Source organism: Phymastichus coffea, unplaced genomic scaffold, assembly GCF_024137745.1.
Source record: "Phymastichus coffea isolate CEN01 unplaced genomic scaffold, Cenicafe_Pcof_1.1 PCOF00052, whole genome shotgun sequence".
In the NCBI taxonomy this organism is placed as follows: domain Eukaryota; kingdom Metazoa; phylum Arthropoda; class Insecta; order Hymenoptera; family Eulophidae; genus Phymastichus; species Phymastichus coffea.
The window spans coordinates 1672401-1689583 of record NW_026706863.1 but is presented as its reverse complement, the minus strand read 5'-3'; the positions used below and the strand labels follow the sequence as shown (position 1 = coordinate 1689583).

Sequence of the window (17183 nt, the reverse complement as noted above, 5' to 3'; positions counted from 1 at the left end):
TGCGAATCGGTTTTGCAGATGCGCATCCATTATTTACCGCGAGCTCTGTGAGTTTCACGTGAATCTCTAGGTGTTTATCATTCTCTGAATAAGCTTCGAAAATAAAGAAGTTCGTACGGCAAAGAGTTTGAAAAGTTATAATTCAAGTTATAATTTTCAGTCACAATGTTGTCGTACAGTTAAGATTAATATTCTCTTAAAAATTACTCAAGTAGGAATCGTAAGTCGAGCTAAGAAAAAATTATTGACTTTGTGTTGGTAAAAATGGGATAAGCTTGAATATTTCTTATACATTTTACGAAATTTTAGTAGTATACAATGACTGTTAGAAGCGACACTTAACGGCACGACGAGTAGCTCAATGCCCTGCCGTCGAATGTCACTTATAGTGCGAGTATCGGCCATTATTTTATTGCAGTGCCCTTAAATTGGCAGTTACGGTTCACTTATTCGTGACTTAGTATTTGATAACGGCTGCACTAAGTTATGGCTTGACCGCCAGCGAGGCTTCTAAGCACGATGCTGCTATATAGAGTACATATACTTTGAGAATAAGCGTAGCATAAGTGCTAATGTGAAGATTAAAAAGCGGAATTGTCATGAGAAATCATAAATGCTTTGCAAATTCTAGTTAATTTTTACAGTGTTTTGAAATAATCAATGCAGTAAAACTAAAAACTAAGTTCTCAATGGAGCAATAATTTCTTAGCGCTTTAATCCTAGATAATTTCATACAAGTTTACTCTGAACCAAAACGCCAAAGCGTTGAAAGAAGATTCTATTTTTTTGTGCGAAGCACGAATAACATAGCTTGGCATGGTTTGCAAAATAATCGCTACGAGTGACGAGAGCATATAGGAGTAGCTGCTCCGTAGTGACAATGGCCGACAAAAACTCGGTCGTCGGACTCTGGGTTCGGCAGTGGGGTTTTCTCTTGATTAAGCCTCTGCGCGCGCGACGACGACGACGACGACGACGACGACTCGACGCATCCGAACAATGCGTTCGGCGCATTGTCTTTATTGGCCGCCGCGGACTCGATCCCTTTTAAAGTGACAATGCGACGCGCCATTATTTCGCAACGACGACTGCCGAGGAACTGCTCTTCTTTATGTATTTCTTTTTGCTCGAGCGAGTCACGGCACGGGCGGGCACGACAAAGAACTGCGAGTGGATGCGCATTTGATAGGGAGCGCGGCTTCTCGATTCGAGGAGCAGTTGATGTAAACGTCTAGCCTCCTTCTTTTTCTATACTTGGGGCGTCGTTCGCATTCTTTGATTGCTGACTGGCGCGCGACGGCTATTTTCAAACTCAAACTGCGGAGCCACGCTTTTTTTTGTGAACAGAATCGTTTCCAGGTTTCATTCATATGTTTTCACTTTTTTTCAAAGAATTTTTCTTGCAAGAGGGAATCTCGCTATTTTGGGCTTGATTGTAGAGGTAGATATGTCGAACTGATTTAAGGTTGTAAAAGACTCTGCTGTTTTATCTATAGTTTAGGTTACGATTGAAATCGAAAAAAAAAAAAACATTTTTTTCGGGTAAAAAGAAAGCAAGTAAAGAAAGCGCCCAAAAAAAGATGATTTCTCGTTACAGACAACATCGACAGCCATATGCGAGTGAACAGCGCTATAAAAGCCACCGCAAACTCAGTATCGCGAGGGGGAAAAAAAGAAAAGACCAAAATTCTTCAATAAAGTAGCAAACATTGGTCTGTCGATCTCGGGCTGCCCGATATACATCAACTCGTAGTCACTCCATTCTCTTTCAGGGGGCAAAAAAATTGGAGCGCCAAAAGGAAAATATACAGTTCGCGCCTATGAGCTTTTGATTTACGGCCGCCTCGCAGGCTGCATTCGGAGACACATGCGATGCGCTCTCGCGCGCGGAGATTTATATCGACGCCTTCTAATTCGCGACCGCAGTGCATCTCTTGCGACGTAAGAAAAAAAAAAGGGGGGGGGGGGGAGAAAAAACAGGAAGGAGAGAGCTGTTAAAAATAGCGAGTAATTGGAATTTGCGAACATTGCTGCGCACGAGAAGGGGTCCGCTTTCGCGGAAGTGATCGACGTTATTAATCTCCACGAGATAAATCGTCTATTAGTAACCTCCGGCTGATCCTTTTGCGATTCGCCACTTTTTTTCCAGCAGCGACGTTTATAATGGGTTTTCGCCGGCGTAAAACGCCTGTATCTTCAAGGCATATTGCTGCGGGAAATGAAATTTTTTTTTGGCTTCGCCGTACGCGCGGCTCGAAAATAGATGTTACGATGGCGATGAGAGCGAATGCACTCTTTTTCGCGGCAGCCTGTTCGATGGATCAGCCGCGAAGAAGAGGCAAAAAGGACTGGCTGACATTGTGTCGAAGGTATAAGTTTGGGAAATAGAATACGTTCGATTATCCAAAGCTTTAGCCGAATTTCGAAATTGCCGTTGCGACGGCGAACAATACAGATCTCATTGAATTTTTCGGCCGCGCGCCGAGCCAATCGGCAGTCTCCCTCTCGGCGCATTCATACGCGCCTCGCGCCGCGCGCGATGCACTCGTGCGCGAATAAAAAGCTAATCTGCATCCCTCTTGACTCTCTCTCCCGCGTGCATTTGACGCACCAGGGAGCTTCTCTCATTCGAGCTTCGCGGTTTTTTTCTCGTGAAAAAAAAAAGGAAAACAAAGTCCAATCGGCTAGCTTTCCTCGGGTTTCCGATACGGTAGCCATCGACCAGAGATAACTGCCGGGGCTGGAAGGATGATAGAGATCCGGTTTATAACTGACGGATGAGAATCTGCTGCCCGGAGAGGAAACAACATCCGGAGAGTAGTATGCGGATTTGCTTCTCTATCGACTCGCGTCAAACTGCGATATTGTTTTTGCGTTTCTTTTTTCAATCAACGCTGTATCGTTGAGGTCGTTCAATAATTCCTATCGAGCGGCTTTTTAATTGGATTCAGTGATAACGCGAATGTGATTTAATTCCGCTTCACCTCTATTAAATGATAGCATTATCGTTGAGGCGCGATCAATGAAAATGTTAATTACCGTGGACTATTCTGCGACACGAAGAGATTTGTCAACAGGTTCTTTTATTTGCGTTAGAGTCGTGGGGACATCCCGAACCATGCTGAAAAATAAAGCTCTGTATGTCACAAGTTTTCTCTTCATCCGATTCCGATAAACCACGCATTGTTACTTTGATTTTAGTTTAGTTTTGATCGCATTCGAAATAATTAGCAGAATTTATAGCCGAACTTTCGGATGATGAATATGAATTAGTAGCGAGCGACAGGGATGAGTTGAAAATCGACAAGCGACACATTGGCGAGAATGATTTACCGCCGTTGAGATATGCGCGAGCCGTGTACTACATAATTATACCGAAAAGAATATGAATATCACTGAATGCTCTGCTTTTCTACGTACGTGTGTTCTGCTTTTTTAATCTCACTTTGGCTCACAGTAGAAGTGACATCGAAACTACACTCCGACAAACAAGACCAACCGGTTACGAGAGAAATGTTGAAGATAGCTAAACAGTGGCATTGAAGCACTTACCAAGATTTCATAAGTTATGCCGACAAGATATTCTGGGAAGTTAAAGATCGTTAGAGCGATATTTGCTGATTAGATTTTGCACGTTTCATTTGTGAGTGTTACCGTGTCGTCATGCTAGCCATCTACAATGGAAATTAACAAATAAGGATCGATATCCGCGGGAATATATCAGCCGTAATCAGCCATTTCAACCACGGAAAATGTTCCCGAGCGTCAACCCCTCCGATTCCCCGATTCCGGCTGTTGCGTCAAAATCATACTGCTGGCCGCACGCGAGAGTACAGCAAATCAAGTCCACCACTCGAGTCGAAGACAATCGCGCGAAGCTGAGGGGTACGTCAGCGGACAATGCTCCGGCCGTGACGTAAGCGAGGCCGACACCCCTTCATGCGTGTCAGAAGGCTGCGATTTTTTGTTCTCTCTCTCTCTTTTACCTATCGAATCGGTCGCCATGACACACTCTTGGAAAACAATTATGGAAAACAGCGAACCGAGCTGCAGTCAGTTCTCGGCATATGGCACGAGGGTGAACTCGCCCTATTTTTCTCTCTTCTCGCGGATCAATTTTTTTTGTCTTTCGCCGGATAATTTTGAATATCTCGCGACATGTATTTTGTCGGTTCTCTATGGGCGTATATCGATTTTGTATGGCGGGGATTGTTTCTTTTATACCGCTGCAGTGAGGTTGTATTGTGGAAAAAAAAAAAAAAAAATAACGGTCCTGTAATTAATCAAGGGGCATTACCATGATTGAGGGCGTCTTTGTGGCCATAATTACCGGATGAGCGTGGACTCGGATCGCATTAGTGTTACGCGACGATTAGCCGTTGTTGCTTTTTCCGTGGTTGAACTTGCCTCTATTGGTAATCCATTAGGACACCTGGCGTCAACTACGTGTCGCATCGCGATAGCAGATGCTCCGCTAAGATTTTACGTGATACTAGAGTGGATTTTTTGTTATTTATGTCCGACGATGATATTATTATTATTCGGTTGATCTGAAGCGCAGATACCGTGGCTTACTTTTTCAACTGATTTTGGCGGACACCAGCTAACAGTTGGAAAAATAAACAATTTTTCAATGCATACTAATAGGTAGAAGCGGCAATGGGGAAAAGCACTTGGCAGAGCAATCGAAGCTCGTAGGTACATCGTCACGGTGCAGGCGCCGTTACAGCCAGACGGCCGATTTCATATTGCATCGCAATGTGTCAGCCGCAAGTTTTATTCGCTTTCCACTGGCGCTGCAGCGGCATAATACCATACAGCGACACATGGCCGCCGCCGAGGCTTTATGAGTTTTTAACGACGCCGATGCGCGCTGAATTATCATCGCTCTCTTTGCCGTTCGTCCTGTTCCCCCTTTTTAATGAGTTTCTCGTACTTATGCCTGCCTAATGGCGGATTTTTACGGGATTTTTCTGGCGGATTATGTGCAATATTTTATGAGTTTTCGCTCCGTCTCTTCGAGAGTCGTGGCTTAAAGCTAAATAATTTACACAGTTCAAAAATGGAGCCGAAAAATGGATGCAAATTTTCGGTGAATGCACGTGCATTTTTCTCATGTAGTAATGGCAGCCATTGGTCAAGCGCGAATGCTGCCTTTCTATTGTTAACCTTTCAACACTTGTAAACTCGATTGTGGAAGCTTTTTATCGCGTGATTCACTTAGGCAAAAATGAATTAAATTGACTCACATTCTCGGTACTGGATGACGTTTTCGTGTCGCTCCGTGAATATCATACACCGGTAGCATTTTTCCGTGCTAAAATTGGAAAAACAAAGAATTCACGTTATTTCCCGTAGGATAGCGATTTAGAATTTAATTTACTTGACAAAGTCAAATAAAGAGTGGATGTGTGTGTGTGTGTGTGTGTGTGTGTGTGTGTGTGTGTTAGTCGACTGAAGTTAGAAGGGAAAGAAAAGTTGTAAATAAAAAATGCAAAGTTCGTGGCGATGGCAGCGGGGAACGCTTTTTCAAACTTACTTTTCATCGTAAGTAAGGAAGGTGTCGTTGCCTTTTCTAGCTATACATCTCCTGTCGAGCAAGTGCGTCGAGTTGGCGATGATGGGTCCCTCTTTGCCCATCTGAAACCACCTTCCGCTGTAGGTCGATGGAAAGCTGCAGTCTGCAACATAAAACACACATATTGCTTTGGCACATCTCTTGTTTACTTTGGAAAAGTCATTGTGGCTATTGATCGGTTCGTATTAGCGATCGGGAATGATGGAAGGGTCGTTTCTTGAATCTCACAGATGCTAAAGCTGTGTCACATCAATTTCCAACTTTTCAACGTTGTATATATCAACGAACGCTGAAAATAAATGTGCCTACAACTTTGCATGTACGTTCCAGCGCGAAAGAATGTGGAATTTTGATAAATCCCGCGAACCATAAATTCTAAAATTTGGCGGGCTTTTTACACCAAGTAGTCGTAGAGAAAGGAGAGGAGAATCAAATATAGTGGTCAAAATAATTTTTTTTTCAAAAGAAATTTGAAGGCCGAGCAATGGGTTGAAAACTCAATGATTGAGTCGTTGACAGCGAACGGGTCAGCCGCTTCATTAGAGCCTCTGCACCTCACTTTATAAATAGGTGTTTTCGTGTTTTGTCGCAATCTGCAGAAGTCTAGCCGCTACAAATAAGTTCCTCGAGCAAAGCACTGTGCAAAGCGAATAACGCAAGAGAACAACAGTAATCATTTGGAGGAATGTTGAGTTTTGTGGTGTACTTAGTACGGAGTTATTGCCCGATGATAAAGCTGACCGACGAAGGTCGGCTAAAAAAAATTAAATTCAAGCACAAGAGCAAACTGAAGAAAAAAAGCAGCGTCGAGTAAATATCGTCTCGCAGGTACTTCTGTAATTGCGTAGATCGGTATAGACCAGCCGATTTTTGTATCGGGTAATTCGTTAGTTAGGGTAAATAATAAATTTTGATGATTGAAAAAGAGTTCAAATGCTGGAACATCGATGAAATAATTTGACCTAGACATATTACCATGATAGAGAAAATTTGTAAAAGATTAAAAAAATAATATTTAAATATATTGAAGAATATAATGCACATCACCCCCTAGCTATTATAGCACGTATAATCATCGTATATAATGTCAGCTTCGATCACCGACGGAACAAAATAAAACAAGGCAATGGTAGTGATGCCTATCCAACAATTTGCTAAGAGCAAAGCCAGGGTTCGGGGCTTGGACACGCAAATCGAGCTTCCCTCCCCTTTGAGTATATACAGCTTTAACAGCAGCGGTGGTGGTGCGTAAGCCTGGGAGGCATGTGTACACACGCGTGTGCCCCGAACAATGGCGTTAATTGGAAGACAAGGCCGCGCCGGATAGCCGCACATGCGTCCGTACTCCCCCGAAGTTGCAGTTTTCCAAAATGGAAATTACCTGCCCGCGGCTGCTGCAATGGGCGGACAGTATCAGTGCGCATTCGATGGGAACAAAGCCACGTGCGCAAAAGCATGTAATATCGCCGATCTGTTTGCTCGTTGTCTCCGAGGCAACCGAAGGGTCAAAGCCAGTGGTCCGCGAGAACTGTCCAGCAACCCGATATTTGTTTTTAAATTTTTTACAGGCTCATTTTTTGCAAAGGTCCCTTGGGACACTGCAACAGCCTTGCCAGTCGTCAATACTCTTGGGCACGTGGATGCGCAGAAAAGCTCGTAAATGAAGGACCAAACGACCGCTCACTGAGTTGTCGAACGATGAGCCAACAAAAAGAGATCATGGTAAGTTTCCACGACTGAAAATAACTCGCTTTTCAAATCAAATGTATTAAGAGCCGAAAGCAGGCAATGAGAAAAATGTGCAATTAATGGCGATATTTCGTTCGGCGAAATGATTATTCCGCATTCCACGGGGTGAATAAACGTGACGAGCGCTAAATGACGGTCGACTTGGTGACCAGTGCTTTTATCGCGATCTCCAGTCTCGTTTTGGAAGTCGGGAGTGGCTTCCGCCGATACTCGTTTCTCACTAACTAACCGCGATCGCATTGGAAAGCCGGAAAGCCGATCATATCGGACGTCGCGTAGAAAAAAAGTCGGAGCGCGAAATCGCGGCAAGCGACGAGCGGTGGCGTTGACTGTTCGCCGCGGGATCGAGAGCTTTGGCTATTTCCGTATTGAGAAAGGCTTTGAGCGATGCCTCATCGGCGTGAAAAAAGTGACATTGGTAGTGAAGCAAGGCCCCGGAGCACCTGGCAAAAGTAATCAGAGCTGGTTGAGAAAACAGCGGGACGACCGAGCGAAGCGCATCACGCGCGTATTTATTCGCGCAGAGCTTCGGGGGCAATAAAGCGAGTGAGTTACAAACGGTTTAATCGGCAGAGGGTTACAGAGGCATTTATTGCTCCGACAAAGCCTAGCCGGCCGCGCCGCTGGGCATCTGCCTCGGACATTCGGCCTAATTGCATTTGGCTATCTCCCCTTGCTCACTTGATTACTCAAGCACGTCTCGCCCGCCTGAAATATTCACGGCACAGGTGCTAAGAAGACGGATGCCGAGAGCTTTCCTGTTCGTGACGATTGGTCGCTTCGCTCGAATCCCAAATTAGTGGATGGCCGCAGATTCGTTGGCCATTTCGAAGTTTGCGAGCTCCCGTGTTTTAAAGCTCGACCAAGTGTTCACGTCCTCCATTCAAATGATTTCGATTTCCGCATTTTAAATTTGATGCCGATTCACATCTGACGCCATCAATCTGCATGACGAAACTTTCGCTATCTGCCGGCTCAGCAGTCTTGCGGATATTTGAAAAACAAGAAGGAGGGGATCTTGGAAATTACACATGTGGGGAAGTCGGCAGGCGGCTCGAGGGGCCACATCTACTGGCGCACTTGGGCAGGAAGTCGTCGCTTAAGTGCACGTGTCATCGAAGGGAGCCTTCGAGAATCTCGTGGCCTTTGCATTTTTGGTGCTCGATCTTTATGGGCTGAGTTCAGATCGAGTTTCCTCGGTCGAATTATCACTTCAAACGCGCTGTGGCTGTTTCAAAGAGGATTATAGTCAACGTATCGATAAATATGCAGCCTTTGATCCTACCAACACTTATCGCTCGATATCTTTTGGCCTGCACTTATAAATTCATAGCCTCGATCAAGAAAAAGAACCATTGCCCGAATAAAATAAAACAGTCACTCTCCGAGCGATGTGCGTGCAGCGAAAAGGCGCTACGTGACCGTAATTTCGCGGCAGCAGCGAGCGGAGTATGAATAAAGGCTCTGATTGGCCGGCGCGTGCGAGCTGGCAGCCCCTGATTGTGCCTATTTGACGCGATGTCGGATGCCTTTTCGAATTCGATTAGGGAAATTCCGTGGTCGATCCATAAGCGATCTCGGGCTCGCGATTTTCCCTATTTTTCGACTGCCGAGCAATGAGAACTTTTCAAAGCCGGCTACTGATTATTACATTCGCGCGTATGTGATTTTCGTATGAAAGCAAATCGGATTTGCCCTTGGCTTTCGTTCCCAAACAGATGTGCGAACGACGACAAAGCGATTACGTTTTCGCGCTGTGCTGCATAAACGCTACCCTTGGCATCCTTTCAAAATTGACAAAACTGAATATCGAAGGCGACATTCTGAAGGTGTGCCTGAAATCGCATGCTGCATGCATCCTCGGTATTTACCCATGAGCACGAGTATCGATATCAGAGTTGGCCGGGCTACAGCGAGCGCGGAGGCTCACCTCTCTGGCGGGGAGCTTATGCGCCGCGGACGATATATTGGCATGCCGAGGGCGGCAAGCCGCGAGCTGCAGCCACCCTTTTCGGTCGCCGAGTCGAGTTATGTAGGGAGAGAGCGTGACGCCCAGGCGCTCTCAGGAATATGAACGACGAGCGCTCGGAATAGTGTTTTTTTCTTTTGCATTTTTTGCAGACAAATCACTTTCATTAGAAGTGAAATTGAATCCTCTTCGCTTTGTCTCTCGCGAAAAACTTGTAGAGCGCAATACCCAGAGATAGTTTTTAAATCATCATCTTTCAGCTGCATGCAGTTGCAGAGAAACTGTAATTTGGATTGGCACTACGAAACGCCAACCCTCGGCAGAGGCCATCGTTACAAATAGTCGAGAAGTATAAACAGAAGCATTTCATTCGCCGGTCGAGGATCGCGTAAGCATTCACGTAGACTCGTATATCTGTGACGTGTAAGGTACAGCTGATCCCAGGTCGATCAACGACTTCGCGTGTTTTTAAGTTCAGTATATGAACACCCGTCCAACTAATATACATGGCAGTACACGTGGAAATGTGTAGCGTGTATTATAGTATCTAGAAAGATAATCTTCCAGATGAAAAATTATGACGTCAATGTGTTTTATGTATTGTACGTTTGCGTACATATAAGGAGAACAATTTTTTCGGTATCACCAAAAAAGTCAAACGCACTAGTGCATAATTTTGTATCTTGTGCTTCAAATAACTTTCTCAAAAGGGCATTGATTAAATTGCAACTTTTGCCGGGTAACAGACGGTAATTCAGACCGTCAATATGAACAGTGGAAACAATGATATTGATTGCATGGTAATTAGAAAGTGAATATATGACTTTCGCCAGAGGCAGAAATTGCCATCTTTATTGTATAGAGTGTGGCGCGCTGCCGCTACTTCATGGCTACGCTGTCCCTAATCACATGCGATTCGCCGCCGCGATTTTTCGGATTACACGGGAAATCCAACGAACGAAATTCGTTGGAAGGCTTTTCTCTGTATACATAGGCCGAATGCACGCGAGCGTATTTCCATATATTGTTTAATTTGTGAACGGTACAGCACTCATTTTGGAACGCGGTTTCGTGTCACTCCCTACGAAGAAACGAGCGAGGCTATCGCGTGTCGATCGCCAAATTGATGCCGCGCAAACAATCCAGATTGTTGTGGCGATTCTGGCATTGTCCGAAAGCGTCTGAAAATTGTTTCGTTTGCACGTCGATCGAAGCGCGATAAGTCGAAATTGTATGCATCGAGGAAAATGATGAGTTCGCTAGTCGCGAGCTCGTGTGGTATTCAATGATTTATCGTTTCGTTGATCGCACGTGTTGCGGACCGCCGACTCACGTGCTTCGTGAATTATTGAGCAAGCTATACGAGTTTGCGGAGTTGCTTGTTTTTAGAATATCAGATATGGGCACGTAAGATGAAATTGAAAAATTTTCATTTTCCAAAAAGATTATTCCAGTACCAAATCACTTATCCAAGCTATCGTATATTGATTCATAATTTGACGGAAATTCTTAATTCGGTCGTCCATTTGACATTGATGCATGCGCTAATTATAATTATAATTCAATCTTTGTTACGTGGAAAGTATATTTACCGATCTGGTTAAAGCTATCGGGGATGCGTTCAAACGTGAATATCATAAAGCCTTCCAATGGTTCATTGCGATAACGAGGGTTTCAGGAAAATATGAATTAGCGGCTATAAAGCAAATAGTATATCACTTCCTGCGTTACTCTTTCAATTGCAGTAGCAAGCTTCGCTAACGAGGCAATGGGCCGCGAGGCTCGTTACAGCCTTTGCACTTGCATCAAAAACGAAGAGGCGGCAGTTGGCCGGAGGAGAAACATCCTCGACTCTACACGGCAATTATCCGTCGACGACTCGCAGGATCAAAGCTCGCTCGGCCATGGGAAAAATGCCTTGCCCAGCTCTTGGCTCGGCTCACTCGCGAAAAACACCTATATAATAAGACCTCCGCTGCTCTGCTCACTGCTGCAAAAAGGAAAGCTCGACAGTTATTGTGCGCGAGGAGGAGGAAATTTCGCGTTTTGCTCGCGTGGTACTTAGCCGAGTAAGCGCGGCTGCTTTTTCCTGTAGTTTATTTCTGTGCCGTTGCCCGACGGGAGACAGAGGTGCTGAACTGGCGAGTGGGAAAAACGACTGTAATGATAGACTTGCCACATTAGTCGTGCCTCTATTGTGAATACGTCAACTCATTTTTTTTTTCTCCTTGAGAAATCGACTACTTGCATTCCCTTCGCTGCAGTCGACTCTTGAGATACCGCGGTCGAACGGAAATTCAATTTGCTGCAGAGAGATTTTCGCTTTATTTCTTATTGAAACTTGCGGAGAATGATGCCATTATCTGCCAATTACCGTTGAGCTTTTTTGAATCCCCGAGTACGAGGGATAAAACTGCACGCGAGCCATCATCGTAATGGAAGTCCGTCACTCGAGGAAAGAAAAAAAAAACGAGCTCAAGAGAGAAAGAATAATCCGGCGAAAGGGGATGAGGAAAGAGAGGAACCCATCCGTCCGTCAAGTGGCCGGCAGCGAACAACCGCCGAGACAAAAGCACGCGGGCCTCGGGACTTTGCACCCACGCCTGGCTGCACGCAAAACAAAAGACACGTGGAGCGGCGCGCCCGCGGTCATGACAAAAGCCCCGACTGCTCTTGCTTGCACCGGCCAAGTAGCTCTTTACTGCCTCTCCTTCCCTTCTCCTACTCGTCCTTTTTCTTTGCGCAAGTACGCAGCGATAATCATCGTTCATTACCGGGACTCACTTTTCTTTTTCGAGCGCAATCCACCGGTTATCGAGGCTGTGGTGCTCACGCGAATTCGATAATTAAACATTGGTAATCCATCGAAATTCGCGTGCGATGGCTCAACCTTTCGGCAACATCGACAAATCGAGATAGCATCTTAGACTAGGGATGTTCAAAACAATAGCACAAAGCTTACGCAGGTAATTGTCCCAGCAAAACCAACTTGTATTCAATTGCATGTCGCTAGTATTCAATTGCATGTGCCAACTATTCTTCAGCCGAAATAGCACTGCTGGATAAAAATTGAAAATGAATTTCACGAGAGGCAGCGCGAGCAAAGGAAAACAAGAAAAAACAAGCCATATCCGGTGTACGTACGACTGGAAATAAGAGAGAGGCCACTTTTCGAACCCTCCGTTTTCTTCCGCTAAAGCGTGTTTTACTCGGCGAGCAAACTTTCGAGTATGTGTTTGTTCCATCGTCATTGTCGTCGTTGTCGTCGCCATGCGGCTGTGGACGTAACTTCTTCAGCGATAAGGTGTTTTTCCGTAATTTCAGAGATAATCCCGTTTCTCTTCTACAACCTATCTTGTCGCAGAAGCGCACGCTACCTATACTTTTTTTTTTACCAGAAGATTTCATTTTATGGCCGATCGTCGCTTGACAGACTTTCGGTTGGCGTCTATGCCAAAAATTTTTTGCCAAGATTCGTGTACGGATAGGTAAAAGTGAAGCTCAATTTGTTTCTACTGTGCACAGATATCCTGTAAAAATTGTATTGTAAATGTTTTTCATAGCGCTTTGCAAGAAGTAAGCGATTTGTTCTGTGGAATGACCGAACGGACCCGCGACGAGCACGAAGACCATTGGCCACTTTGGCTAGCGAAAAAACAAGCAGATCTAATGTGAGTGGCTGTCGAAGTGCAATAAAAAAATTGCATAGTTCATCGTCGAGACAAAACGAATGGAGATAAAAAAACAGCGGCAGTGAACACGATCCGAGGCTCTTCTCCCGGGTATAACGGCGCGAGATCGCAAGCTCCGCTAAAACGAAAAAAGCGAGCGCAGCGAGGCGCCTCGAGCGTCCTCCTCCGAAGTCCCGATGCGACTGCCTCGTCCCGATAAATATCTTAGCATCGCACTTTTTCATACGCGCACCGTCCCGTTTAAAAATACTAATATATACTTGATTTACGGCTCCCAAGCTGAGCTGGCATATTTTTAAGAAGAAGACGTCAAATAACTTGATAGTCAGGATACTTTCCGATATAAAAATTAACTTGCGAGTAAGAAGTTTTTTTTCTCGAAGGTATCCAGTTTTTAGTTGACAGATTCAGTAATTATGCTATTTTTTTATTTCGTTACTTGGTGCTTTTATTTTGAATCTAGAATTCAGACATACTTCATTTTATTCCGTCAGGAATTCATTTTTTTCAATCTAGTCAGCATCCCCTGATTAAATAAGTGCCCTCTCGTATGATCCGACGACTCAATAAAAATAATTAATTAAATGTCAATCTTATGATAAATGTAGGAGAGAACTAAGCAAATATTCATGTGACCCGATTGCAAGTCATTGATCTAAGCGAAGCTCCTTCGTCGGAGATTAATTGCACGAGACGAAACTAAAATGGACGCAAGGAAAGCAAAGTCAGCCCTCGGTGAAATTAGAACAACACAGACTAATGCAATTTATGGCACTGTCCGAGTAGTGAGAACGCACAGGGTCCTTGCGCCTTCTTCCTTCCGTCCCTGTAATCCAGAGGATTAAGTCACTTGCTCTCATTTCGGTATTTGCTTTCACTTCCTTTGCTGCCCTTTTCGCAAATGCTAAGCATGTGTTAATCTTGATAATTCAGATGCAGTCGCTGACATGACAAGATGCGGAGATTTATTTGTAGCAAATTGTATCATATACTTAATGGCTCGAATATGATATCGATTCAGTTTCCGATTTCCGGTGAATAATGCAATTTAATTTCATTGAACTGAGATAACTTTTACTAGTCGTTGACGGCAAACATTTTTTATTGATTTCTGTTTGATCATCACGTAATTGACTCCTGTAACCTGTCCAAATTACATTACTCGAAAGCAATAAAGTATTAAACTTGCTTCATTATCTACGTAATATCTATTTTGCGCTATTTCTCTGTTGTTCCAATGCGTTTCTTTGTGCGGATAATATTAATCGAGTTCCAACGTTGGAAAGATTTGCGCAATCTAACAATACGTCTTTCTCTCAGGCTCTTTGTGCCCTGAAAACTCGTCGAAATTGCCGACATTCCGTCTGTCCATATTGCCTCCCCCCCAAAGACGAGATTAATGGACTAGTGCGTACGTCGATTCGGCAATAATCATTAGAGCGCCTGGATATTTCATTAGACGGGCTCGCACGCGCAATTGAGAAGCACAATGTGCTGCGGCTATGCATTTAGCCGACATCCTCGACTCTTTTCGTATTCTCCGCGGAAAATTTGAATTATTCATGTTTATGCTGGCAATCCTAGCATTATTATTTACTTTCTGCATAAATTCATCGTCAAGAGGCTGCTCGCGTGAGTTATTCGCTTGGGCTAGACACATTTGTTTTTACTTAATTATTACACTGCATTTTACATTTATTAATAACACAGCTATAAAACAAAACGCTAATGATCTTATAGTAGATCAGTTTTTCGTAAGAATGGGTCGTTGAGTAAAAACAATTGCCCAAAGATATACTATGCAAATGTCATTTCCATCAACAAATACCTAGTGTTTCATTGCTAAGTGTGTTACATTATTTGAACTTGAAAAGGTAAAGCTGAATCCAGATGAAGTTCGCTCGAATGAACAAAGCTCGAATTGGAGCTCCAAGAGTTGGAGTTTCTCACCCTTTCGGAGTGGCGATACGAACGCGAGCCAAGTTCAAGTTCGAAGCAGGCCTACATCGCCCCTTATCATCGGCACATCGCCCGTCCAAAATTTGTATCCAGCCATTCGGAAGCCAAGCGCAGCCGAGCGCGGAACGCATCCCGAGCATGAAGATTAACAATTTTAGCATTATGTATGCGGTGTATGTGTGTGTGTGTGTGTGTGTGTGTGTGTGTGTGTGTGTGTGGAATGGAAACGTAAAGCAGCAGCGTCGGAATATTCATTTTTGCATTCGACGCGACGCAAGGAGTCGAAAAGAGAGGGGGGAGGGGACAGAGAAGATAAGCCACCTGTGAGCATCGCGTAAGCACTCGACCAAGCGACTCACAGGAGTAGCTGTACGGACAGTCGGGCGGAACAATGCCCGGCGCTCGATATCCGTACGCTGTATACACGCTTGTCCGACCCGATTCGACCCTTCCGTAGCGCCCAAGCGCGCCATCCAACCAGCTCTTTTTTCGCCCCGAGAGACGAGAAAAGTTGGAAATGGAGCTACTTTCGTTGCTTTTACTCTCGTCATGCGTAACCAGCCAACTTAGCTAAAATTTGCGAAACACTTTGGAAGATGAAGCCAAATGTTCACTCGATGTTCTTTTTGCAACTCAATTGCAGATCGCACGGTTCTTGCGGTCGTTGGTGAGGCAAACAAACAAGAGCATGAATACTTATTAGCCTCGTCGACGTCGCCGATTGTTCATGTGCGGAATCACCGAACGGAATAAACCGAAGGGAAAGAGAACAAACTCTCCGCAACCTAGGACCATTCTAATAAGTGTTCCTTTCCGTCAATCAACTTCGCAAGGGTTCTACGCTGCCTGAGATACTTTTATTACGCCTTTAACAAAACTTATCCCTTCGAAAATTGGTACGCTTTAATTATTTATTAAAAAATAAAACACAATACATTCTTTATTTACAATTAGTCTTCGCTGTTTCATACACTACAACGTAAGCGTCGCTCCCTTTGCTCGCAATGAGTTGTCCGATGTGGGTAGCAGCCGCGTCATTGTGGTTGTAGGAGCTCACACTCGTTATCTGCTGAAAAATCGGAAACGTGGCCCAAGGATTCGCCGACCGATCAGTTGCCCGCAGTCGCGATTCTTAATTTTCTGTCTATCTACGAGGGGTAAATTGAGCCACGAAATTTTCATTAAACTATTCGTGAAACTAGACCGGCGAAAGGGACAAACATATTGCAGCAAGCTCCTTGCAATCCCGCCGCGAAAGTAAAGCGAACGCGGAACCGATGTCGAAGACGTCTCGCGTACGCGCAGCCGAGAGAAAGAGAGAGAGAGAGAGAAACAGTCGATAAAAAGCCACGGCGTCTGTGTCGGCGGGCATAATGCTACAGGATTACAATGTTTTCGGTGCTTGTAAATCTCTCAAAGGTATCTTCACAGCGAGTGGCAAGGCGACGGTTTTTCCGACGTGGCTTTGCCGCTCGATATGCCATCGACAACGGGAAAACGTATTCAGCGCGGACGCGTAGCCCGGGGATTAGGTTTGGTTTACGCGACGTAAATAGTTCAATCAGGCCGAGCTTAAAGTCGTAAGCTGCTTTTACGGGCCGCCTACTTGGGCCGCCACAGCTTCTGCTCTGCTATCGCCATATTGAAATATTTAATGTTTATAATAGCGAGGCGATCCCAGGCGGACTTTTCTTGATCCCCGCAAGCTTCTCTCTTCTGCTTTATCTCTTGTCGGCGAGGTGACGAGAAATAAATCAACTGGGTTACAAATCGATTTTCCGCCTCTGAGCTTGCGAGGCTTTTGTACATCGTGAGTATAATATAAAGTGTGGTAAAAAGTTTGTCGAATTTCCATTTGTCTTCGTTATCTTATGCGCGCTACATAGAGATACATTGAGAGCAAGAAACTTCTTGTTTTTTTTTCTGAGAAATACTTTGTCTATCGATTATCATTCATTTCGTTTTTGGCTTTATAAATTGATTGTATGAAAAATTTATATAGGGATTATTGCATGGATCAGATCCTTTCCTAAGAAGAAATTGAAAGCCACCTGCATAATAAAATAAAAATGACCATTAATTATTTACTATTTATTAACATAACGAAAACGCTCACAACTTGTAATAATAAAAAATATTATTACAAAATCCTTCGAAGCATACGTGTACGTATGCTTCGAAGGATTAGACTCCAGCTGATTGGCAATAAGCAAACACTAACAAAGGCTTTGTTCAG

At 44.3% G+C, this 17183-nt stretch overlaps 1 protein-coding gene across 1 annotated transcript in view; it reads right to left on the bottom strand.

Moving 5' to 3' along the window:
- The window catches only part of LOC131665514 (uncharacterized), a 98661-nt gene that overhangs the window by 5433 nt on the left and 76045 nt on the right, over positions 1 to 17183 (bottom strand). Inside the window, exons 3-4 of the mRNA XM_058937430.1 lie at positions 5540 to 5681; positions 5250 to 5317 (exon numbers count right to left, since the gene is read on the bottom strand). Of these exons, the coding sequence (XP_058793413.1) occupies positions 5250 to 5317; positions 5540 to 5681 (210 nt within the window). The remainder of the gene's footprint in view (positions 1 to 5249; positions 5318 to 5539; positions 5682 to 17183) is intronic.